Raw genomic sequence first — 27304 nt, 5'->3', positions numbered from 1 at the left:
TTAAAATTCTGTAAACTTAAAAAATTCTTCTGTAAAATTTTAAATGGTAAAGTTCGCAACAGGATTTGCTATTTTGCTAACTAGGGCTAGACAATTCTGAAATCTACGTCCTACATCATATTCTTTTCCAAGCTTATCATTATGTCACTTAGAAAACTATACCCATGATTTTATTATTTAACCACTCTATACTTGACTATAACGAACTTGAGTGAAAGTTAAACAGTTACTTAGCTAGTTAATGGTTAGTGAACACTTATTTTAACTTAGAGTAAGGCAAGATATTACCGGTCGGGCAACTAGCTGGTAATATGTGACTTCATTGAGTCTGGCCACTGAAAATGGTGTAGTAACGAGAAGAAATAAGTAACGCTCTTAAGTATTAAATAATTGGGAGACCGAGCTTTGCTCGGAAAACATATAAAAACTCAAAAATGTGCGTTTTCCCAGAGATAAAACTTACCCAGATCTATTTTTCGCCCCCGAAATCCCCAAATATAGCAAATTTCATCGAAATCGTTAGAGCCGTTCCCGAGATCCCCGAAATATATATACCTACATATAAATGAGATATGACAAATGAGAATGTGGAGAATAATAATAAATATTTGATGATTGAATTTATAATTTAATTTAATTTATAATTTTTATTTAATTTGTAAAATTTAATGTAAGTTTGGGATAATGTGCATGTTGATTTATTGTTTGTGTGTTTTGTAAATTTATTTGTGTTGTCTAGTTTTTGTAATATGGATACGCTGTCCGAAATAAACGCATTTTTTTTTTTTTTTTTTTTTTTTTTTTTATTTTTTTTTTTTATAAATAAATATACAAGAATTGTTCGTTTAAAGGTATTAGATTGTAAATGAAACATGTACACAACTCATACTAATATGTGTAAACGAGTAGACAAAATAATAACACAATTTTGAGCGAAATGTAAAAATTATGATATAGGATTTTTCCTATTCGTTACGACACTAGTTATAGCGGCCTAACTCAAGTATGAAAAGGTATTAACTAAAATCTAATCGACACACGATCGAATTGATATCATTTAACCCCTTTATGCCACGATGTTATAAAAATTATGATAGTTCTAAGATGCGAGAATTTAATTAACTGGATATAAGTAAAATAATGAAAGTTATTTTTAGGACATTGAGTATCTATGTTTCTTTGTAAGCCGACTTGAAGATATAGTTTGAAAGCTATACCAGAATCTACTGATACGGTTTAAAGAAAATATGTAAAATATTTAACTGAAGAGAAATATAATAAAGTATACAATGGAGTATTATTTAGACTCTAAATTTTAGAGCATGAATTATCGACCACTACGACAATCACAGTTAAAAAAATTTTTTTGACACCATGCAATTAATTATATATACTTAAATCCCACCAACATCTCACATTAAAAGTATCTTATATCTTATACTAATGAAACTTATGGTTTTTGACTATGTATTCATAAGACATTGCCTCTATTTTACAGGACAGGTGGACTTAAAGCTAGTACAAAACTACAAGAAACATGCTCTCTCTATCGTACATATGTTGACAATACATGTGAGATAAGGACGGCATGTGTGTTGTAGTATTGCGTGCTCGGTCTTAATAAAATAACTATTTAACTTTCATCGCGGTTTATTGGGTACTACCGCCGCCGACGTTTTTCCGACGTTCGACGGCGCGCTGAAAAAAAAACAATAGTACATTATTGCAGAGGCCGGGAAAGGGAAATCCGTGGATGAGTTTCGATTTTGTCGGACGACGCGAAGCGGAGTCCGACAAAGAAGACGAATCCACGAATTGTTATTCCTGCCGAGGCATATATAGTGCTTTTCTCCAAACATGCGAGGAAATAAGGTAAAATAATAATTATTTAAGCATCAAGCATCACTGAAATCGAACCTTCACATCAAAAATGTCAAAAACAATTTCTCTCTTTAATTAATTTTTAAAAATTAAGGGTACAAACTTATTCTGCCAGTCAGTACCATTCAATATTCGTTCATTCAATATAATTGTGCAATATAGTTGGTCAAACCAATTTGTCAGTCAGTAAGAACCAGGAAAACTATACCCATCCTTTTCTTTTGGGTGCTAGTACTAGTGTAAGACAAAAATAGTATGATTCTCTCTGTCTATGTTTGAAATGAGAAAGTCCTTTGACAAACTATATAAGCTTTATGAACACGGATGAGATCCTTAAAAAAATATAAAAATAATCTTTGATTTTATTAAGCAGTATTCGCACGATCATACACGAGCACAATGGTCTTGTAAGAACGAGACAAGTAAGGTCGTTTATTTTACTATCTCACTCTATCCTATAGCTTGAAATGATAGCTGATCGGGTCGTGTAGACGCGGCTCGCGGCTATAATAATTGGTTGTTTGCGTTATTATTTTTAAAAAGTAAAAAACACTACAGTAATAAGTTATTACTGTAGTGTTTTTTTCATTCCCGTCCGCTAGAACAGGACAGCGATAGTTTGATTTTTTTAATTAGAGTTTGACAATAACGAAGAACTTCCCGTACTATTTTTTCTACAATAAGGTGAACATTTCCGAGCATATTGGAGAAATAGAATGTTAATTTTTACAATTCATATCTGCCATATTAGCATTTACACTAACGCCTTAGAATTAGATCAGGTAAATACCTGATCAAAGAATGTTTTTTGAAAATGACTTGTTTCAATTAATGGGGTTGGCCGGTCGAAGTATTTAGCAGATGGCGCCATCATAGCTTGCCCTGTCAATCCCTAGAATTGTGTCAATTTTTTTTATGCCCTGCATGCCAGCCCTTTGAGCCAAATCTCATAGAAAAAGGGGCAAGCTATGATGGCGCCATCTATGCAAACCTTTGACAGTTGCCAACCCCATTGCTTGTATTGTTATTTAAAAATGGATGACATAAGTAACTTGTTTATCTTTCGCTATTGATACACCATAAATTATCAAATTAAATTCGGCTATTTATCAAAATCAGCCAGAGAAATTATCCGGTTTACGCCCTTGGATAATAACAACCACCCCCACCACTTCACCACTTCAGATACGTACTCTTTCAGAACCTACCATGGATAAACTGTCAACCTTATTACAAAGGCATAAGGTCCACCAATGTTCAGTTAAGTGTTACTGTTAGTGTTAGTATTAGCAAAGAGTATAGATTTTATAGAAAGTTACTGTCATGGTAATTTATGTAGCCACAGTAAATTCACCGCCATCTTTTGACAGAAGATTAAAACTGTTAGAACGCCATTTAACTTTGATCCTTATTCTTTCACAGATATGTGTTAATTTGTAAATATTGAAATTAACGCCATCTAGTCGAGAATAGGCCAAAGGTATGGTGCAATGTTTTTGAAAGATGGCGTTCTAAAAGTTTTAATCTTCTGTAAAAAGATGGCGGTGAATTTACTGTGGGTACATAATTTACCATGACAGTAACTCTCTATAAAATCTATACTCTTTGAGTATAGTTTGTAGCTTTCTAGTAGAGCCCGAAGGCTTATCCTATTGTCTATTGTTCAGTAAAACCGCACGTGCTACTTACCTGCAAAAAAGGGTCCTAATTATTCTATTTGGCACCTGAGCGCGGGCTAGTCCAACGCTCAAAAAACCAGTGTAGGTGCGCTCTCCGATAACGCGCCTTTGTTACGCATCTCGATGACACATTTTAGACTGGTTCTGTAGCGTTCGACTCGCCGGCACTCAGTAACCGTAGTGCCGATTTTTTATGCAGGTGGCTGTGGCACGTGGCACGAGCGGTTTTACTTAACAATAGACAATAGGATTAGCCTTCGGGCTCTATTAGAAAGCTACAAACTATATTAGTACTCACCGGTGTGTGGTGTCGCCTCGGGCGGCGCGCGTCCCTATTCCCTCTTCTTCCCTTTCTTCTTCCCGTTCCTCTTGTTATAATTCTGCGCCAGAGCATTCACTATCGACACCACGAAGTACAGCACCATCGCGAGCACGAACTTCTCTAGTAAACTGGAGAGTACTGAGCCCGAGTTCTCGGGCAGTGCGGAGTCGTTTTTGTGTAGTCTGGCCTTCTGGTTGCGCAGGAATTCGAGGAGTGGCGCTTCGAGCTTGGGCCCGACGTAGGGTATCCGCTCCACCCAGGTTAGGACTTGCCTGTAAAAATAGTAGTTTTCACCTCAACAGCTTGAACAAGGGTACTTTGCTACTTAAAAACAGTGAGCAAAATCGCAGTTTGCTCACTGAGTGAGACAAAATGAGCAAAATGCAATTTTGCTCACTCAGTGAGCAAAATGCGATTTTGCTCACTGTTTTTAAGTAGCAAAGTACCCTTGTTCGAGCTGCTGAGGCGAAAATTTAATTGTTGGTATATCTTAAGAAAACATGAGTGAATAGAGGTAAGTGATGAAGAAGGAATACATTTTTCGGGTTCTCTAATATGTTCTCACTGCTGAGGTGAAAAATGTTGTGTACTACACGAGATCAAAGTTATTTACATCTCGTGCGCTTTTGAGTCCCTTACTACGCTCAAGATTCTAAATTAGATTCACTCGCTACGCTCGTGAATCTATTATAGAATCTTTCGCTTGCACGGGACTCAAAATAAGCACTCGAAGAAATACCAAACTTTGATCTCTTGTTGTACAAATAACTATTGTGTTACAAGCATACCCCGGCCGGCGAGAGCAAAAATGCGTTGACAGCTTAATAGTGCGAGGACACACACTTTGGTCGATGTCGATAAAAACAACACGATGTACTGGACCACCGTTATGATATGCAGAAGTATTAATTATTGTTGTAAACAAAATTAAAACCAAGTGTTTGTATTTATTCAGTTTAAAATTGTTTTAGGGTTATTCTTAGAAACGCGTGGAGGTATCAAGTTGAAATAAATAACAAATACTAATGGCTCAGTTTAAAAAAAAAAAATTGTGCTTAATTAAAAGTCGACTATTCTATCGACATCCATATGTCGATAGAAAAGTCGATATTTAATTAAGCACTAGGAGCAGACGCATTTTTGCTCTCGCCGGCCGGGGTATGGTTACAAGGGATCAAAATGATATCTTTCCGTCAAGGGCGTACATTGAATCCTGAGCGTAATGAGGGATTCAAGTGTTAACACCCAAGATGAAATAATTTTGATACCGTGTGACACATACTGCTTTTCACATCAACTGTGAGGAAAATAAAAAAAATCTTAGTGTTGACACAATCTGATGCTTAAACAGATTATTTAAGCTAAAAAATTAATGTGCAAAAAATGTATAATAGTGTGCTAGAACAGAAAAGTGCTACTTTGATCCCTCCTAGCAGGGAGGAAAAGTGCCACTTTGATCCCTCCTAGCAGGGAGGAAAAGTGCCACTTTGATCCCTCCTAGCAGGGAAGAAAAAGCTCCGAATAGGTGGTGTGAAAAGGTTATTATTCAATTAAATAACCTATTGTGGCTCTTGGCGTAGCGTGAAACAATCTAGCCGTGGGCAAAAACCAAATCTGCGGGGCTCTTTTCAATGTAACGTGTTTTCAAAAAGTAATAAGTTTTTGGCAAAAAAAATATTTTTGGTACAAGCTTTTATCGCTGACTGTACTTTTCTTACGACAGACAACTAATACTCATCGAGACAATTCTAAAAACCCCTAACACAATTAGGTTGCGTTGTTTCATCTCAGAGTTCCTATGGCCACCTCCTGTCTCCATCATCAGATCAGCTCTATGTCATAATAATATTGCATTGTCATCCGATTTATACATGCATGCAAAATTTCAGCTCAATCGGAAACCGGGAAGTGGATCAAGTTTAACTTGCAAGATTTGATTACAGACCGACAGACAACGGGACAGGGGAAACTAAATAAAAGCTTGTAAAAAGGTTGGCTTTGCGAGGCCCCCTAAGTGCGAGGCCGTGGGCGAAGGCCCCATTCACCCACGCCTAGCTACGGCACTGAGTAGAGCTCTCCCCTAACCGTTTTAAAACTTTTTTCTACTACCGTACTTTTATTTGTCATTTAAAGGGTCGTGCACACATCTTTAAAACCCTATCTTAAAGTTGTCAAGACAAGTCTCTAGTCTATTCCCCAAAAAAGAATTTGTGCATACACGCAGTATCTTTTTGGCGATTTTACGATACTTCGTGTAATGACCACTTAAAAAATATTGAATGAAATACAGTGTTGCCAACCTTATTTTAAATGTCATCTCTGACGACAAATAAGTGAACCATAGACATGTTTTTTTTTAATTTCATTCATTCATTCATTCTTTTCCCGCCAGTACCCTCCATTTTTGCTACTTCTTGAATTAAAAATATTTGTTAAATTTACAATTTTATTTCAAAGTAAGTGCTTGGTCGTAGAAAAAGTATTGTATGCAACGTTGTTTAACTGGGTCAAAAAATACTCGTGGCGTCTTTATTAACAATTTTCGGCTTCGCCTCAAATTGTTACTCACGCCACTCGCCTTTTTTGACCCCTCTTAAACAACGGTTGCATAAAATACTATATTATACGCGATTAAGTTCCGCTTTAGTAAAATATAAAACGCTGTTAAAAGAGATTTGAAATAGTTTGTTAATTTTCTAATAAATAACAACTTGTCTTTGTAAGTATCGAGACAGAAAGATATTTATATACCAGTATCCGGAATTATTGCGATGCTGGTATACTTCAATATATAATTATAAAGCTAATTTAAGTTTTTTTTTAAGATGTAATGACAGGTTTTTTTCTAGATTTAAAAAAAAATTTTTTCAAATGTCTTTACTTGCTAATGTAGTCTATCCACTTACCCAACAAGCGTCTCATTGAAGGACACAATAACGAACATCTTCTGTATGTGCATCTTGATAACCGCCTTGCCCAGCACCGTGGCTCCGAAGAACGTCCAGAACGGTACGAGGAAGTGCCCACAGGTTAGCCCGGCGAGATCGAAGAGCGGGTTGGGTATCGACGCGCAGGCTAAGATGCCGATGAAGCCGATCTGCTCGACTAGCTTTTGTACTGTTTTCTTTGCTCTGAAATAAAAAAATATAGCATTAATAAACTTCTCAGGGCAGTTCTCTTTTGGTTGAAGATATAATTACGTAGGTATTACGTAAAGGTAGAGAAGTAATTACGAGTAAGATATTATGTTGATTTATGGTTGTGCCTTTCTCTAGAATGTTCTCTGTATTGTATGGGGAATGTTGTCGTGCGAGAATATTCCCCACAGTTAACAGAGAACGTTCTCGAGAGCGGCACAACTATATACGATTCTGGTTTCCTACATGTTCAAACTACTAGCAACTGAAAGTCCTTAACATTAAGTTTCCTTAAAATTATAGTCTAACAACTCGGCTATCCTGACAGTAAACTCGTCCTCACCTGCTCATAGTAGATTCATCATCTATATTGAGCTCTGCCACACTGCCGCCAGACAGTCGCGCTGCCCTCGCCATGAAGTACGGAGGCAGTTCTCCCAGAACAGTACCGATGCCTCACAAGATAAGAGTCCAGGCGAATATCATTATTCTAAGTATTATTGTTTGGACGCAGACCTAACAACTCGGCTATCCTGACAGTAAACTCGTCCTCACCTGCTCATAGTAGATTCATCATCTATATTGAGCTCTGCCACACTGCCGCCAGACAGACGCGCTGCCCTCGCCATGAAGTACGGAGGCAGTTCTCCCAGAACAGTACCGATGCCTCACAAGATAAGAGTCCAGGCGAATATCATTATTCTAAGTATTATTGTTTGGACGCAGACCTAACAACTCGGCTATCCTGACAGTAAACTCGTCCTCACCTGCTCATAGTAGATTCATCATATATATTGAGCTCTGCCACACTGCCGCCAGACAGACGCGCTGCCCTCGCCATAAAGTACGGAGGCAGTTCTCCCAGAACAGTACCGATGCCCCACAAGATAAGAGTCCAGGCGAATATCATTATTCTTAGTATGATTATTGCTTGGACGCAGACCTAACAACTCGGCTATCCTGACAGTAAACTCGTCCTCACCTGCTCAAAGTAGATTCATCATCTATATTCAGCTCCGCCACACTGCCGCCAGACAGACGCGCTGCCCTCGCCATGAAGTACGGAGGCAGTTCTCCCAGCGCGGTACCGATGCCCCACATCATGGACTCGACGCGCACTTTGGCCATGATATTCCATATGGACACGGCGTTGTTGGGATCGATTTCTGCTGGGCAGATTATACTGGAAAGAAAATAGACAATGTTTTTAAAAAGTTGATGACTATACAGTGGAATTTGAGGCTTAGTGTAAGGCCTGAGTGGACGCTCGAAGCGGAGCGGCGGGGCGTGCAGCATGGCGTCGGGCTCACGAGTGATTAGAGCAGCGTGCACTAAGGCCGCTCCTATACGTTTGCATTTGTTTAACATGCACGCCGCACGCCCCGCCCCGCTGCACGCCGAACTCGAACGTCCACTCAGGCCTTACACTTCAGGATGAATACACACAGACAAATCCCTGATGTTACTTGTAGGACTTGTAATATTAGGATTTGTTTTGCCTAAAGCAGTTCTAATATACCTATGTTTCAAGTGGAATACCGTTTTTAGTTGCTACGAGCGCGTTACTGTCGCTATTATTGATTTTTAAACTAGGTGTCCTCGCTCAGATAAGCTCTATGTGAGGCCCCTGGTACAACAGGAACGTCTGGAGGCCAATACCGAGGCCTACGGGGCTGCATACACTCAAGGCCACCCACCCACATAGGCCCCGACGGCTAATCCTTTGTCTATTGTTAAGTAAAACCGCACGTACTACTTACCTGTAAAAAAGGGTCTTAATTTATTCTAATTGGCACCTGAGCGCGGGCTAGTCCAACGCTCAAAAAACCAGTGTAGGTGCGCTCTCCGATAACGCGCCTTTGTTACGCATCTCGATGACACATTTTAGACTGGTTCTGTAGCGTTCGACTCGCCGGCACTCAGTACTACGGTTACCAAATCAAATGATCACACACGGCCTAGAAAAATATTTTTCAATTAGTTCATTTTGAACCTTATTGCAATCTCCATAGAGTGGGAATTCAATAACCAATAGACAAAGGATAAGCCGTTCGGGGCCAGTTCCAAATCGACATACTATACATCACGTATATAACTCACTCGTTAGGGTAGGGCGGCTCAGGGAAGTTGAGGCTGCCGCACTCGTACGCAGCGAGAGTGACCCGCGCGATGTGAGGCCCCAGGTATAGGAGGAATGTGTGGAGGCCGGTCCCGAGGCCTACGGAACTGCAGACGCCCAGGATCACCCCCCAGCCCCAAGTTGATCACGTATAACTCACTCGTTAGGGTAGGGCGGCTCAGGGAAGTTGAGGCTGCCGCACTCGTACGCGGCGAGAGTGACCAGCGCGATGTGAGGCCCCAGGTATAGGAGGAATGTGTGGAGGCCGGTCCCGAGGCCTACGGAACTGCAGACGCCCAGGATCACCCCCCCAGCCCCAAGTTGATCACGTATAACTCACTCGTTAGGGTAGGGCGGCTCAGGAAAGTTGAGGCTGCCGCACTCGTACGCGGCGAGAGTGACCCGCGCGATGTGAGGCCCCAGGTATAGGAGGAATGTGTGGAGGCCGGTCCCGAGGCCTACGGAACTGCAGACGCCAAGGATCACCCACCAGCCCCACCACGCTAGTGTTGATATTACTAGCTGCAATTTTAATAAATACGGATTGTTATTTAAAAACAGGACAGAACAGGATACGGCAAAAGGAACGTCATGTACGAGGGAGCACAGATGTACAATAACTTACCCAGTGAAGTGAAAGATTGTAAATTATTAAAAATGTTTAAAACCAAGCTGAAAAAATATATCAGTGATAATGTATATTAATTATTATCACCGATATCTCGAGGTCTGTAATTGTAAACCATGCATGAATTTCTTTATAGTATAAGCTCATTGTAAGTGAACTTTTGTTCTTTATGAGTAATAAAAATCTTTAAACCCAAACACAATAACGAGTTATTTTTACCGAGTTACACCTTTATTATTCTCTTCTTTATATCTTAGCCTATAGTAGCAAATATCTAACACTTAAATTTATCATAATCGAACAATGATGTCTTATTACACAATAATAAAGTAGGTAATAACGTAGGTACATAATGTATAAACGATTAGGTAGGTACAGATCGCTTACGGCATTGCAGTACGGCAGGTAAATCTAGTGTTAAGTCATATTCTCTCAGTCAATGGGATGGGTCAAAGTAATAGACTTCGTGGACTTTTGAGTTGTAGTTTTTAAAATCATTTTTTAATACCTAAGTCATAAGTACCGAATGAATAAATATAATGCCTTTTGTGTATTTTTAAATAATCAGTCACGTTTACTATTATGTCAACCAGTTATCTATTGCTTAACTAAATATGGGTAGGAATTAGGTAGGTATAACTAGTAAACGTAACTTGGTCAATCACTATCAAAATGCAAATATTAGATTGTCTATCTAAATATCTGGGTAAACGCGGCCGACAAAATTTATAGTAGTGTCTCGGAGTCTGTATGACAGTGTATCACTGGAGTTATGTACCTATAATGGCTATATTTATATACATACTCACATGTACATATGGCTGATGAGGCCCGCTTATGTGGTAGGACACCGTCGTACCGGTAATAATCAATACTATTAATAAAGCCAGGAGTTTGTACGCTAATAATCTGAAATAGACAATAAATTAAGTTAAAATTTAATCCAACATTTAAACAAACAAACAATAATTTATTCGCAGAAAAAGGGTAAAGATTACATGTGTTAGTGTAAAAAAATTAAACCTTTTCCAACTGACTTAAACAGTATGCAAATATAACATAGGATATTAATTAGCATATAAATTCTTAGTAGGATAACATACAACATAGATTAATGCAACATATGGTAGCATAAATCAGTAAAAAAAGAATCAATAATATAATATTAGTTAGATTAGAAGATTTACAAGAATATCTACGCCTGTCTTTTTTAACGTCGCCTTTGATTGTTTGGCATTTGTTTGCCACCGACCCAGATAAAAGAGCGCGTACAGTTTTAAATGTACCTTCAGTCATTCCGATAGGGTCTATTATGGTAAATTACTTAGCTACATAAAACAGTCGTGGTTTTAATCACTTTTAACCGTTGTTTATTTGCTTTGTTTTCGTTTACCTTTGGAGCCCGGCGGAGGTGAGCGCGAATAGCTCTTTGAAGAAGTATTCTAGTGTGGTGATGGGTCGCCGCCATAACACCAGATTGCTGTCTGAATCCATGTTCTCCTTGCTTCTTATTCTGTAAATTCAACGAAGGGGTTTTGTTAAGATATGTAGGTGACAGCAATATTATTGTATTCGTTATTTTTAATCGTTAATTACCGTGGCTCTTTAGGGTGTGGGGTTGGTTTAGCGTTAGAACTTTAGATTTAGACAGACAGATAACTGTTGGGATACTTGGGATCATACTAGAGATTTTTAGTTCGATAGGTGAAATAAATTATACTAAAGTAAACTCATGGTATAAGCGTACTATAGTACGAGGGGTGTTCAAAATATTCTCGGTATGAGAATGAAAACAAACAAGTACGAAAAGTTTGATATTTTTATTTTTCAATATACTCCCCCCCTATGTTCATACACTTAAAAGATCGATCAATTATTTTTTTTAATCCTGCATAAAAATATTTTTTATCTTTGGTGTAAAAATGCTCCTCCACTGCCGCCTTCAATGCTTCATCATCGGAAAATTTATTTCCACGCAGATCCTTTTTAAGATTGGGGAACAAAAAGAAGTCGCTGGGGGCTAAGTCCGGACTATACGGTGGGTGAGTAACAGTTTCAAACCCACATTCAACAATAGCTGCCTTGGCAATATGAGCAGTATGGACGGGGGCGTTGTCATGCAGAAGCATAACACCTTTGGTTAACTTTCCTCGCCTCTTTTCTTTGATTGCATCCTTTAATTGACGTAGAATGTTAGCGTAGTACTGTCCTGTGATATTTACACCTTTTTCTTTATAATCGATCAGTAATACTCCTTCACAATCCCAAAATATCGTGGCCATGACCTTGCCAGCTGAAGGGATGACCTTGAACTTCTTGGGATGAGCTGAACCCTTAATGTGCCACTGCATGGACTCTTGTTTACTCTCTGGGTCATAATGATGAACCCAGGTTTCATCTCCAGTAACTATTCTTTGCAGCACCTCATCACGATTTTCACCGCACAGGTCAATAAAATCGGAACAACAAGCTACACGCATGTCTTTTTGAAGCCGAGTCAGCATTCGCGGAACCCATCTTGCACTTACTTTTGACATATTAAGATGGTCATGGATAATATCATGTACGGTACCAATAGAGAGATTGGTTACTTGTGCTATAGATTTTACCTTCACTCGACCATCTTCCAATATAAGTTTTCCCACTTTATCAATATTTTCTTGTGAAGTAGCTACTACAGGCCGGCCAGGTCTAGGGTCGTCTTCAACACTCTCCCTTCCACGTTTAAACTCGCTTGACCACTTTTGAATGGTAGATAAAGAAGGAGCAGACTCACGGTAAACACAATCCATTTCCTCTTTTATGGTTTTTTGATTTTTACCCTGTTTTGTCAAGAATTTTATCACGCATCGATGTTCTAATTTAGTTAACATTGTCAATTCCCACATGATGTTCATGTTTGTTCAGCAATTGCAGAAAAACAAAAGAACATCTCGGTTCGAATTATACTTTTTTTTAATGTCAATGAATAAACCTTAGCAGAGGTTGTAAGATATCAATACCGAGAATATTTTGAACGCCCCTCGTATATCTATCTACTCTAGTAGTAGAGAGTAGATTTTTGAGCTGCATCGTAAACCATACACACTCTTTAGGGGGAAAATTCTCAGAGTTCGAAATTATCCAGATAAGTCTTTGATAATTATCGCGATAATTAGTTATCAAGATAACTATCATTGATAATTATCCTTTCGAACCCTATACAAATTGTGCATACGCATTTCTTTCCTAGAGGGAGTAAATTGTGTAATTTGTCAATTTTGTCATCGTGTACGAACCTAATCTCTTTAGGATGGGGGTTGTGGAGTCCGTTGCGCGCGCGCTGCTCCGTGTCGGCCTGCGCCGCCGCCAGCTTGTAATACCCGAGACGGGCTAGCTGCGAAACAAATCGCACTCTTCATTTCTTAGGCCTATCGATGTGTTTCACTCCTAATGCTGGACAAATGCCACCGCAAGCATTTAGTAGCTGTCCATTAAGAATGTTTTCAGTGTTTATTTTATGGTATTAATCAGTTTCATTCTTTATCATGGGCAAATATTAGACATTTAGTAACTGTTCAGAATGGATATTTTCAGAAGTTCATGGTAAGGATTTATTGGCTTTGGCTCTATAGCTACGATTTAGCCTATGTATCGTAGGCGTAGGTAAAATTATTTGCCAAAGCTCTGCCTGTAACTAAAAAGTTTAATGCAATGTCAAGAGATATCTTAAAATTGGGGGAAAAGAGGACCCAACTGGCTAAAAAACTGAATTGAATGTTGTTTATTTTATTTTGTATTCTGGATTGTGGATAACACAATTATTTCGCCAACAATAAAACGGAAACAGTACGGGAAATGGTTTAAATTAACCATTTTAAATCTTAATTATGAACTATACTAATACCTAACAGACTTTTTGAGTCATAAATTATTAGTTATTCATCCACTCTATTTTAGACCTTAATAGATAAACAGTATAAATCTCTACACAATAAAAGAGATATAAAACAAACAGACTACTTATAACACTAAATGTAAACAATAAAAGTGCACATGCAAAAGTAGTAGTATGTAGTGCAAAATCCACACATCACAAACATATTCAGGAGTAGCTCTAGCATTTAATATTATATCATCCATTAAATAACAATTTCAACGTGATATCTATAATCAAGTAAAGTGATATAAAATATTCATAATGACAACAAAACATTGGTGTCATATAACAAACATTATTGAGTGTTCATATAAACAACAACTTAATATTAGGCCTACTCGGGTATAGGGCTTGCAATTCGAATATTCGAATATTCGAATTTGTCGAATATTCGTCCTGTTTTGATATTCGAATATTCGGCCGCTCAGGTTTCGAATATTCGAATATTTTTTATTACTATAAAAAAATCTATGTCATCCACTGTAGTTACAGTTTCTGTGTGTTTTACGGGTATTTACAGTGAATGAGGAACGGTAGGTACCCAAATACGAAGGAAATAATATTTTTACTGTATTCCTCTCGATAGACTTCGTGAATACAGTGAAACCTAACTAAATTTAAAAGAATACGATACCAAAAAGTATATGTTATTTTTACGGTGCGTAAGTTTTAAGTTAAAGGGTCATTCTGTTTATTCAGTACAAGCGTATACGTTAAGCGAATTTTTGAAGTCTAAACCTTGCCACTTATCGCAATTCTTAAATTTAATCATACCAAACCTGCCCAACTTGGTAATCTAACCATGCACCTTTAGCTGACGAATAATCCACCCAGTACTCAACTAACTTTTTCCCTTAAATATTCCAATATTATATAATTAGCCGACCATTAGGAATAATAACTTGCTAAAACAAATAAAGTCAATAAAGATTCAAAATACAATGAAATTAAAGGCCTTTTTACAGGCCTCTGAGTGATTACAAGTTAAGTTAAATCGGAAAATAATTACCTACTAAAAAAATATCTTACATACCTAGGTGTTTGGATGGTTAAAGTTATATTATTTCACGCAACGACGCTTTTATAATAAGTTTTATCTAGAAATATTAAATACGTCTAATTTTGGCGTTTTACTTGTTTTTATAAATGTGGGCATCTTATAAATAGTAGGATGATAAAATCTAGTCAATTAAGTGGATTTCTGCCAAATATCCTTAGTTTTAGCAATATGTGAAAAAAGCTTTTGAATAAAACGATAATAAACCGATTTCTCGTTCCTTTTCTTATTTTTTATAATATTCGAATAATTATTCGAATATTCGAATACGTCGTCAGAAAAAGTCGAATATTCGAATATCTGAAAGTTTCGAATATTTGCAAGCCCTACTCGGGTACCTTAGGCAAAGGGTCAATTTTGTCAATTGTTAATAAGGGCGATTACTCGGATTACTACACTAGCTATAATAATTTGTAATAACTTTTTACGGGTTAAAATAATCCCAGTAACTGGTTACTACCAACTCCCTCCTGGCGGCTTTGGCAATTGATAAATAAACCCTTTAGTTGCGTCAAATCAATCAAGATATGATTCTATACGGACAACCGTAAGTCGACGTTTACCTAATATACTAAAGGCACTAGAGTGACTAAAGGCAAGCGTTATAGGAACGAATTAGCAAATTATAGGCAATTTTGGTCAACTATAGGGTACGCAGGTCGTTCATATTGTCTTCTACTGGGTTTGATGATGGGAAAATAAATTGTAAGTACGCACAATAAATATAAAACTATACAACTATACAACAATATTTAATTACGTACATAAGTATTCGTGTGCAATAGTTTAGGCACTTCGATAACTCAGAAAATAAACATAGGAGTATGAAACTTGCAAGGTTGTCATAAAACTTCATCTCAATCCGCACACACACACACACACACGATAATTACAACTGAATCAAAAACTTACACAAACAAATGCGGAACGAATGTGGCAGATCTTTGAAAATTGATTATTTTATACGATGGTAACCAATTATATATTTTTATGTCGAGTTACACTGTTTGAAAATTAGCCGCGAAGTTCAGACGTTCGCAGACAACGGGTGACATCACGAAACTAAAAATTTCACTTTCGAAAACTACTTTCGCGCTCAATACTTTTCACTATCGTTCGGGGCCGAGGAACCTTTATTATTGTATTTTGAACTCTATGCCCTTAGTGATAGAATTCAATTTGGTTCTTTATTATTATTATTCAAATGCACTTTAAATGTTACATAAATGTTATGTGCGGCGTGGAAGCGATTATAAACGCATCACGATTGTACGTAAATGGCCATTCTGAAATTAGTAACGGGATGGATAGTACGAAAAATTCATGGATAAATAATTAAATATTATGGGTTTACCTTGTATAGGAGATAGGGAAAGAGGGCTATTCGTACTTAAAATAACATAACATTTACCAGAAAAACTTGGGTACCTGAGTGGGGTTTTTAAATGGCCGTAACACGATAGAAGTAAAAAAAATCTAACTTTACAAGCAATATCGATACCATAGGTTATCATGTGGTTTAATGAGATTTCATAGCTTATCGCATGTATCGATAATATTATAATATGTAAGTATAATGATTTTTATTACACTATAAACATTAGAACGGATCGAGTTTATATCTTAATAAATAATTATCTATACATATAGGTAGGTACTTGCGTAGTCTGTACTGAGGGGCTACCGCGAAAACCGAATTTCGCAAAATGCGGGGATCTTTCTCTTTTACTCCAATGAAGGCGTAATTAGAGTGACAGAGAAAAATGCCCGCAATTTGCGAACTTCGATTTTCGCGGTTATAGCCCAGTACTAAGTATTGATTTGGACTGACTTTTTCAGGGTTCGAAAGGATAATTATTATTATGCCTGATAATTATCGATTTAATAATAACCTAAAATATAAAAAATGCGGCCAAGTGCGAGTCGGACTCGCCCATGAAGGGTTCCGTATTTAGGCGAATTTTGACGTATTAAAAAAAAACTACTTACTAGATCTCGTTCAAACCAATTTTCGGTGGAAGTTTACATGGTAATGTACATCATATATTTTTTTTAGTTTTATCATTCTCTTATTTTAGAAGTTACAGGGGGGGGGGGGGGACACACATTTTACCACTTTGGAAGTGTCTCTCGCGCAAACTATTCAGTTTAGAAAAAAATGATATTAGAAGCCTCAATATCATTTTTGAAGACCTATCTATAGATACCCCACACGTATGGGTTTGATGAAAAATTTTTTTTTGAGTTTCAGTTCGAAGTATGGGGACCCCAAAAATTCATTTTTTTTTTTCTATTTTTGTGTGAGAATCTTAATGCGGTTCACAGAATACATCTACTTACCAAGTTTCAACAGTATAGATCTTATAGTTTCGGAGAAAAGTGGCTGTGACATACGGACGGACAGACAGACGGACAGACGGACAGACAGACAGACAGACATGACGAATCTATAAGGGTTCCGTTTTTTGCCATTTGGCTACGGAACCCTAAAAACGCCCCAATCATTATTTTTACTATCAAAGATTCAAAGAAAATAAATATAGCACCATCCATACCTGGGATAATTATCCGATATTTATCGGATAATTATCAAATATAATTATCTGGATAATCTCGAACCCTGGTCTGATCGTTATTATGCTAGATCGGCTAGATGAAATAAAACGGCAAGAGAAAGGCAATGATGCAACTAACAAATTACCGGCGGGCGTCATTAGAATTCCGCCGGTGACTAGAAACCTAAGCTCTCATTAATAATGCGACGCAGGTGACAAGAGGGATTAATTATAATAAGACTTTTATGTTTTGATAGGGCGATTATGTTTTGATGTGGGGGATGATGTGGGCCTTACTAAGACTGCCTTTAGCAGTTTCAAACTGACATATTCGCTAATGTCTACGTAACTTACTTTCTATACATCTCACTGCTAAAGTTTTTTTAGTCTATATTTAAATATTAACCAGACATATAGTTGGTCAAACCAAATTTGTCAGTAAATAAGGACAAAAAAAACTATAGGTACATACCCTTTTTTTCAGGGTGCTAGTACTAGTGTAAGACAAAGATATGTATGACGCTCTGTCTATGTTTGAAATGAGACAGTCCTTTACCAAACTATAGATACATAATATGATACCCTATTTTTAGTAACTTTCCTTTGTTTCAGCTATACAGAGCGTATCTTAGAAGAGATCGCTTTTACAGAGATATTACGATATTTACGATCGACTGTTATTAGCCTCTATCTGTAATTAATTGTTTATTTATACTGTTTTCTCTTATAAACATACCTATGAATTACTAAAGTGAGTAGATAAGTATCTGTATGATGAATTTAATCATAGTAATGGATGTTGACGGTCGATCGACAGATCGAACTTAGCTAGACGCTACCTCTGTTCTAACTATGTTTCATACTTTAATTAAAACAAGCAAACTGACACAAATATTAAGAATAATTAATCGAAACACATGTAGTGACATGATATTAATTATTTGACACCGTGGCATCTATCCAACTGAGCCCGCATAATCCAGTCACTATGTCAATTGTTTGTTAAATTTACAAATATACACATATCACACATGCTAAATTCAACCCTAACACTTCATACGCACTACTCATTTTCCAACACATATCAGATTTCAAAACTAAAATGTACTAAATAGAATAAAATAGTGCTAATTGTAACTTTAAGACTTGAAAAATAAAGTTAGAAATGATTTGTCATGTATAATCTTTTGTTTTATAAGAGCATTATAATAAATTGGAGCGTTTAAAGTTATTTAGAGTCTTAGGACCTTGACATTACAGTCGATATTTATATAGCAGGCGCTAGAGTTTACGGAAATAAATGAGGTGGCGTGATCATCGCGTGCGCGCAGGTCCACTGACCTGGATCGATTGATAGACGTTAATAAGTTAATAAGAGTTTCCTATCCTATGCGAATTATGAATTCATATTATGCCTACGAATACATACTCGTAATCAGGGATGTTGCGGATACCGATTTTTTGACATCCGCGGATGCGGATGCGGATGCGCATTTTTAAAGGCTGACATCCGCGGATGCGGATGCGGATGTGTAGATAGTACCATAAAAAGCGGCCAAGTGCGAGTCGGACTCGCCCATGAAGGGTTCCGTATTTAGGCGATTTATGACGTATAAAAAAAAACTACTTACTAGATCTCGTTCAAACCAATTTTCGGTGGAAGTTTACATGGTAATGTACATCATATATTTTTTTTAGTTTTATCATTCTCTTATTTTAGAAGTTACGGGGGGGGGGGACACACATTTTACCACTTTGGAAGTGTCTCTCGCGCAAACTATTCAGTTTAGAAAAAAATGATATTAGAAACCTCAATATCATTTTTGAAGACCTATCCATAGATACCCCACACGTATGGGTTTGATGAAAAAAAAATTTTTGAGTTTCAGTTCGAAGTATGGGGAACCCCAAAAATTTATTGTTTTTTTTTCTATTTTTGTGTGAAAATCTTAATGCGGTTCACAGAATACATCTACTTACCAAGTTTCAACAGTATAGTTCTTATAGTTTCGGAGAAAAGTGGCTGTGACATACGGACGGACAGACAGACGGACAGACAGACAGACATCTTCAATCGGGACGAGGGTTTCAAGATCTCATCCACATGGAATCCAGTCATTAGTAAATGTAAGCGTAAACGAATATCGACAGTCGATAAATCGAATATCGTTAGTGTTGTGTGTCGACAGAGTGACATCCCTAGTGCGCAAAACGTTCAAGCGAATAAACAAGACCAAGTGCGGGTAGTTCGAAAAACTCGCGCGGTTAGACGATGCTGATGTCAACTTAAGCCAGTCTTCTCCGAGACCACGGGGACAACGCCGTCCTCGAAACGTCGGAGGTAAATCTTAAAACTTAGATACGCGATTAAGTCCCGTTGTATAATTTAATAATAATGCGGAAGTTCCGCGGTTGCGGATGCGGATATTCGCAACATCCCTGCTCGTAATCTCTGCAAACAGTGCTCTATTTCTTGTTTAGATAGTAGGTACTTAGCTCAACCAAACACTAAAAAATAGGTCAAATGGTCAACTGTGTAAAAATAGCGGTGTTTTCTGCTATTTGAATAGTTATTATGATAACAATGGATAAGTATTCATACCGTGGACCTTGTATCCATTGAAGTTTAACGACTTATTCATAATTAGATACATTTTTCAAGATTTACAACTGTTTAGCCAACTCAACGCTTGCAGTCTTCATTAGAATTTTAAATAGTGGAAACCAGTAAGTACAATTGAATGCAAGTTTCTAATTTTATTTTTTTTAAATATCAAAATTCGGCATATTTATGTTCACATTATAGTTTTAAAAAAGCGGCCAAGTGCGACTCGGACTCGCCCATGAAGGGTTCCGTATTTAGGCGATTTATGACGTATAAAAAAAAAACTACTTACTAGATCTCGTTCAAACCAATTTTCGGTGGAAGTTTACATGGTAATGTACATCATATATTTTTTTTAGTTTTATCATTCTCTTATTTTAGAAGTTACAGGGGGGGGGACACACATTTTACCACTTTGGAAGTGTCTCTCGCGCAAACTATTCAGTTTAGAAAAAAATGATATTAGAAACCTCAATATCATTTTTGAAGACCTATCCATAGATACCCCACACGTATGGGTTTGATGAAAAAAAAATTTTTGAGTTTCAGTTCGAAGTATGGGGAACCCCAAAAATTTATTGTTTTTTTCTATTTTTGTGTGAAAATCTTAATGCGGTTCACAGAATACATCTACTTACCAAGTTTCAACAGTATAGTTCTTATAGTTTCGGAGAAAAGTGGCTGTGACATACGGACGGACAGACAGACGGACAGACGGACAGACGGACAGACAGACAGACAAACATGACGAATCTATAAGGGTTCCGTTTTTTGCCATTTGGCTACGGAACCCTAAAAATCGAATGATTGTATGATGAGTTGCCGCTTAGACCAGCGGCCCAATCCGACTGATTCCTATTCTCTATTTACGTATCTATAAGACAAACAGTCCATGATAACCTAAACCTAACCTAAAGGTGCCCACTGATTACCAGTCCGCCGGACGATATCGGCCTGTCAGTTAGAAAAAAAAGTTGACAGTTCCAAACAACTGACAAACCGATATCGTCCGGCGAACTGGTAATCAGTGGGCCCCTTTACAGGCTGATATCGTCCGGCGGACTGGTACCTAATCAGTGGGCCCATTAAGCCACCTAAGCGCCTAGAACATTTATTGCCAAGTTGTAGCACGGTAAGTAATTGTGACGTTATCTATGAAAAGGGACCTTATTGTCGATGGCTCCTTACGACATTATTAACGATGCTCCGATATAAATACAATGCCGCTCGACGCTGTGCGGCGTAAGCGCCATCGACAATAAGGTCCCTTTGCATAGATAATGCCCCAATTATTTATGTAAATGAGACTGTTCTACACACAATGGATGCAATAAATTAAAAATAGTCATAAAGAAAATGTATATTTAGCAAGATCAACAAACTTAATATCAGCAGAAACGCACTACGTGCCAAAATAATTGTATACTTTGCGAAGTTGGAAAAAATAAAAACTAATAATATATGTGACTTTTGATGCAAAGGGCACAGTAAGAGCAGTCAGAAGCGAAAGTAGTTAAGCAGACCATGTGTTCAAAATGATCTCAACACAGTTTCATTGTTAAGAGAATAGAGTTTTGTTTTATTAGCATACCCCGGCCGGCGAGAGCAAAAATGCGTTGACAGCTTAATAGTGCGAGGACACACACTTTGGTCGATGTCGATAAAAACAACACGATGTACTGGACCACCGTTATGATATGCAGAAGTATTAATTATTGTTGTAAACAAAATTAAAACCAAGTGTTTGATTTATTCAGTTTAAAATTGTTTTAGGGTTATTCTTAGAAACGCGTGGAGGTATCAAGTTGAAATAAATAACAAATACTAATGGCTCAGTTTAAAAAAAAAAAATTGTGCTTAATTAAAAGTCGACTATTCTATCGACATCCATATGTCGATAGAATAGTCGATATTTAATTAAGCACTAGGAGCAGACGCATTTTTGCTCTCGCCGGCCGGGGTATGTAATTATTAGAATACCTCACCCGCGTATGCTTCTAACAGGACCTAGGTACTTTTAAAACCTTTTTTATGATATTTGAATCCAACGAGCAGACGAATCGCAAGCAATTACCGTCGCCCATGGACACCTGCAACACCAGTGAGGTTGCAAGTGCGTTGCCGGCCTTTAAGATGGGAATACGCTCTTTTCTTGAAGGTGTGAAGGTAATTTCACAGTTAACTCCAATTACCTGTTAGTAAAAAGCAAAACTTTGCTGTATGATAGATCGATTTCAGTCCGATATTGGGCGCAAGTGACTTTTCAAGTTGACAAGGCGTGAAAATTAACATCAATTTCAATATCTAGTGCTCAAACGGGTCTAAGTAACAGTAATAAGCCAAATGCTCGGCGTGCCAAGAATGTTGCGCTGACAGCTGTAGCTGTACCAGATACAAAAGTATTTCTTGTTAAAGCGAGGTACAGTCAGTCTCAGTATCAAATAGATAGTGAGGGCGGTTTCGCACTACGTCCGATCCGAATCAGATCCGTACACGTGAAAATATGGTCCGTTGTAGCCGTAGAACTATTTCTATGGTAAGTTACGCAATACATCCGATATCCGTCATCCGATTTCTTTCCGTCATTCTAGAATCTCCATTCCGGAGACGAATTTTGACGGACCGAAGTAGCGTTAGTATTATTTGTATGAACGCTCGCGCACTGCGTCCGAGTTAAAGCCGAGCTGCGTACGAGCAGAGGGGCAGCGGGGCGGGCGGGGTATGCGGATAGGACTAGTGCGTAAGCGAATATCCGAATTCAGTCCGAGTTAGACATATTTTCACGGGTTCGGATAGGACTAGTGCGTAAGCGAATATCAGAATTCGGTCCGAGTTAGACCCCCATATTTTCACGGGTTCGGATAGGACTAGTGCGTAAGCGAATATCCGAATTCGGTCCGAGTTTTCTAGACCCATATTTTCACGTATTCGGATCGGATTCGGATCGGACGTAGTGCGAAACCGCTCTGACGATTAAAGTAAAACGACGATTAAAATAAAATTATTACATATATTGGGAAACAAAGGTATGTTACGATATATTTGAACACTTTGGCAGTCACTGATGCTGAACAAAATCGGCAGACTGTTTTGTACAGAAAATTACAGACAAGGAGTCTCCAGATACTAAATGCTCTATAAGAAATTAGGTCCTCACGCTCACTGGGCCTGTGCTCGTATCCAATTCAATATAGATTTTTATGGCTCCTCTACACGATGGGCCAACGCCGGCCACTCCAAGGGACGCATTTATGCGTTAGAGGGAGCAAGTGATATTGCTATCTCATTCTACCGCATAGCTGCGTCCCTTGGAGTGGCCGGCGTTGGCCCATCGTGTAGAGGAGCCATTAGTTAAATATCGAAATCAGTATGACGCGCTCATCCGTTTGGTCTTGCCTTGACGGCCTAGCTAGACGGTAACGGTGGCATGTGGTAGTAGGCACTTGTATTTTCCTTATACATAAGAACACGAGATCAAAGATCGTTAGTAACATCTAGTTAAAGGTAATTAAGTACCAAGTATGTTACTTAAAGGTAGTTAAGTATTCTGTTTTATATATTTTAAATGGCCTCCGTCCGCGTGAAAGACGTTAAATACTTATAAACGTAATTAAATTGAAGAAAAAAAAGCCTAGTCTACCAAATTTGAAAAATACCTATGTGTTGAAAATTTCTAGCTCATGCTTTCAACAGATTAGGCTGTGTGTCGTCTGTCAGTAACTAAGTAAAATATAATATATGTACATAGGTAGTAGATGTCTGATGATCAAAAAAAAATTTAAAGTCACATTGATTTTTATGAAGTTTACACTTATTGCCTCAATAAATAAATAAGATAAAAATAAAATTATACCACACTACCTACCGCAAATTTCGGAATATGATAATGCAAAATACAGATTAAGTACATACTTTTATGAGTCATGAGACGTGTATGCATGTGTTGAATAAAATATACTGTAGGTATAAAAAAAGTTTTCCTTACTATTGATACTTACATAAATTATGATTAATAATGATTATGGTTAATGGCTAATAAGCAATATAATTATAATTATGTATGTATCAATGTAACTCATAGTATGCTATATGTGTAAGACCAGACTTAAGAAGGTGTGTCATAAAACAGACCTGACCCTTAAATAAATGACCTGTCATAAACAAACTTCTGACAGAAATTTTTACAAGGAAATCTTACTGTCTGATTTCCCAGGCCATTTTTAGGGTTCCGTAACCAAATGGCAAAAAACGGAACCCTTATAGATTCGTCATGTCTGTCTGTCTGTCCGTCCGTATGTCACAGCCACTTTTTTCCGAAACTATAAGACCTATACTGTTGAAACTTGGTAAGTAGATGTATTCTGTGAACCGCATTAAGATTTTCACACAAAAATAGAAAAAAAAAACAATAAATTTTTGGGGTTCCCCATACTTAGACCTGAACTCAAAATTTTTTTTTATCGAACCCATACGTGTGGTGTATCTATGGATAGGTCTTCAAAAATGATATTGAGGTTTCTAATATCATTTTTTTCTAAACTGAATAGTTTGCGCGAGAGACACTTCCAAAGTGGTAAAATGTGTGTCCCCCCCCTGTAACTTCTAAAATAAGAGAATGATAAAACTAAAAAAAATATACGATGTACATTACCATGCACCGAACTTCCACCGAAAATTCGTTTGAATGAGATCTAGTAAGTAGTTTTTTAATACGTCATAAATCCCCTAAATACGGAACCCTTCATGGGCGAGTCCGACTCGCACTTGGCCGCTTTTTAGGGTTCCGTAGCCAAATGGCAAAAAACGGAACCCTTATAGATTCGTCATATCTGTCTGTCTGTCTGTCTGTCCGTCCGTATGTCACAGCCACTTTTCTCCGAAACTATAAGAACTATACTGTTGAAACTTGGTAAGTAGATGTATTCTGTGAACCGCATTAAGATTTTCACACAAAAATAGAAAAAAAACAATAAATTTTTGGGGTTCCCCATACTTCGAACTGATACTCAAAAAATTTTTTTAATCAAACCCATACGTGTGGGGTATCTATGGATAGGTCTTCAAAAATGATATTGAGGTTTCTAATATCATTTTTTCTAAACTGAATAGTTTGCGCGAGAGACACTTCCAAAGTGGTAAAATGTGTGTCCCCCCCCCCCCTGTAACTTCTAAAATAAGAGAATGATAAAACTAAAAAAAAATATATGATGTACATTACCATGTAAACTTCCACCGAAAATTGGTTTGAACGAGATCTAGTAAGTAGTTTTTTTTTATACGTCATAAATCGCCTAAATACGGAACCCTTCATGGGCGAGTCCGACTCGCACTTGGCCGCTTTTTTTAAATTTAGCATTAGCCTCTAGGTAAATGATTTGCAAGCTTATAAAAAATATTAAATTGTGATGTAAGATGTAATCAATTAAATGTCAGTGCTAGGGTTTGCACAACGTATCTGAAATGTATGCGAAGATCCGCAGAACCGGATCCAGATCCAGATAATTTCATACATTTCGGATCCGGATTGCAAACCCTAGCCCAGTGGTTCCTAACCTTTTCAGTCCGGTCACCCCTATGACTAACTAGAAGACCTGATTTTACCCCTCCTCCCAATGGTAATAAAAAATAAAACGTGTATGTTTGTTGTATTGGTATATTAGGTTAGCTTATTACCCCCGTAAAATACCAGTTTTACCCCCACGGGGGTACTTACCCCCAGGTTAGGAACCACTGCCCTAGCCAATAAGACATCAATATCAAGTGAGTCACTCTGAATGCAGTGCAATAAACAACAAAATATGCAACTACTGCACGCAACTAAATCTATTCAATCTAATTTGGATAGAAAATCTCATAACTACATTTTCATGAACTATGTTTCTACAATCAAAATTAAATTATAATATACTATGTCTATAAAAAAAGTGCATTCCAATGGGCTCTCACAGTATACTAATAACTGTATGTACATTTAATTAGTTATTTTAAGAATATTAGAAACAAAAATCTCGGTGATTCACAAAATATTTAATCTACAAAAAAACATATGAAGCAGAACAGCACGGCCGGCGAATTAAAACATAAATAAGCACAACCACAAATGCAAACTGCTTTATACCAGCTCGTTTTTGTTGCCCGTAGCCCGTTGTCCGCGTTTCCTGCACTCAGCCCGTAGTTGTTCTTTGCTCATTGTAGCCAACACTTCTGGGTTTAAGTTCTGGCGAGCTCTTCCATTTTCGGATACGGAATTTGGACGCAAAACAGCCTCGGATAGCCGGGCGTTGGTCTGATTACGCGCTCGTCTCATTGTAACCATTGTAACTTAGTTGGAATCTGTCCGTAATTCCCCAAATATTTTTGTTGTGGTCTGTATGTGTGTATAACTAAGCACAGTTCAGATCTTCGTGTTTTTATAAATATATCTTAAAATGTGATGTCCTCTCCGCCTTCCAGGTTAATGTTTGATAGAAATAAATATTTTATGAGATATTGTACATAGTATACAGTAATAAATACATTAAACTATATGGTCAAAATAATAGATTATCTACACACCACGGGAAGCATATACCTATGTTGAAGACTTGAAATACAATGGTGAAAAATAGAAAATAGAAATGGTAAAGGTTACTTCATAATTGATTAAGAATTAAATAGTAAATAATATGATGAAAATAAATTTTCATACCGTAATGCATGTCACAAAACCGTGGAGTTAATGGCTAAAAATAATCCGAAAATTCAATACTATGCAATTCATTTGAAATGTTTGAGTGATATTGATTAATTAATTTCAATGGTTATTTTGAGACCAAACAAAAATGTCGTATGATTAACAAAAGAGCATTACATAAGGTTAGCATTTTCAAATAATAAAAGCAAAGTTCAGCCCCTAAACAAATAAGCTTAATTAAAAAATATATTGGGAACAGTCAGCAGAAAATATTATGCACCGTCTAACCTAACATTACATCTAGATAGACAATCAAAGTACTTACATTAAACACTTTTCGAGGGCTACAACTTTTAAGATGTATTTTAGAATATTATTGCACTACTTTTATGTTAATGTGAAGAAATGAAATTGAAATTTTCAATTTAGCTTCACTCATACCCCTTCAGAAAATGGAATACTGAAGACTGAAGGGAGGGGAAGAAAATCTAATGAAGAATGTTGCCTTTGTATAAAATTACATTACCATATTATATCAACAAGGAATAATAATCAATAAACATGTCACATTTACGTAGTTATGAAAGGCTTAAATTTTATAACTACATAAAAAAGTATTTATCGGTTTGGCTTTCGTATTTTTGTATCATATCTTTTTATTTTTATGTCATTTTCTATGTTTAAATCTGCAAGACATTTCCCCAAAAAAAGGGTTTGACTTTAAATATG

General features: G+C 37.2%; 1 protein-coding gene across 1 annotated transcript; it reads right to left on the bottom strand.

Annotated features, from left to right (window-relative positions):
• Nucleotides 1–1404: 1404 nt before the first annotated feature.
• LOC134657003 (vacuole membrane protein 1) lies at nt 1405–27053 on the bottom strand. The gene is made up of 10 exons (XM_063512570.1): nt 26901–27053; nt 26021–26348; nt 13045–13142; nt 11160–11279; nt 10576–10675; nt 9479–9660; nt 8002–8202; nt 6789–7013; nt 3859–4154; nt 1405–1698 (listed from the first exon to the last, which is right to left on the bottom strand). The coding sequence occupies exons 2-9, from the start codon at nt 26216–26218 to the stop codon at nt 3893–3895; spliced, it is 1386 nt and encodes a 461-aa protein (XP_063368640.1). The 5' UTR covers nt 26219–26348; nt 26901–27053; the 3' UTR covers nt 1405–1698; nt 3859–3892.
• Between the last annotated feature and the right edge of the window lie 251 nt (nt 27054–27304).

The sequence above is a fragment of the Cydia amplana genome, chromosome 19, assembly GCF_948474715.1.
Source record: "Cydia amplana chromosome 19, ilCydAmpl1.1, whole genome shotgun sequence".
Lineage (NCBI taxonomy): Eukaryota > Metazoa > Arthropoda > Insecta > Lepidoptera > Tortricidae > Cydia > Cydia amplana.
The sequence above is the reverse complement of the archived record's forward strand: the minus strand, read 5'-3'. Positions and strand labels throughout refer to the sequence as shown.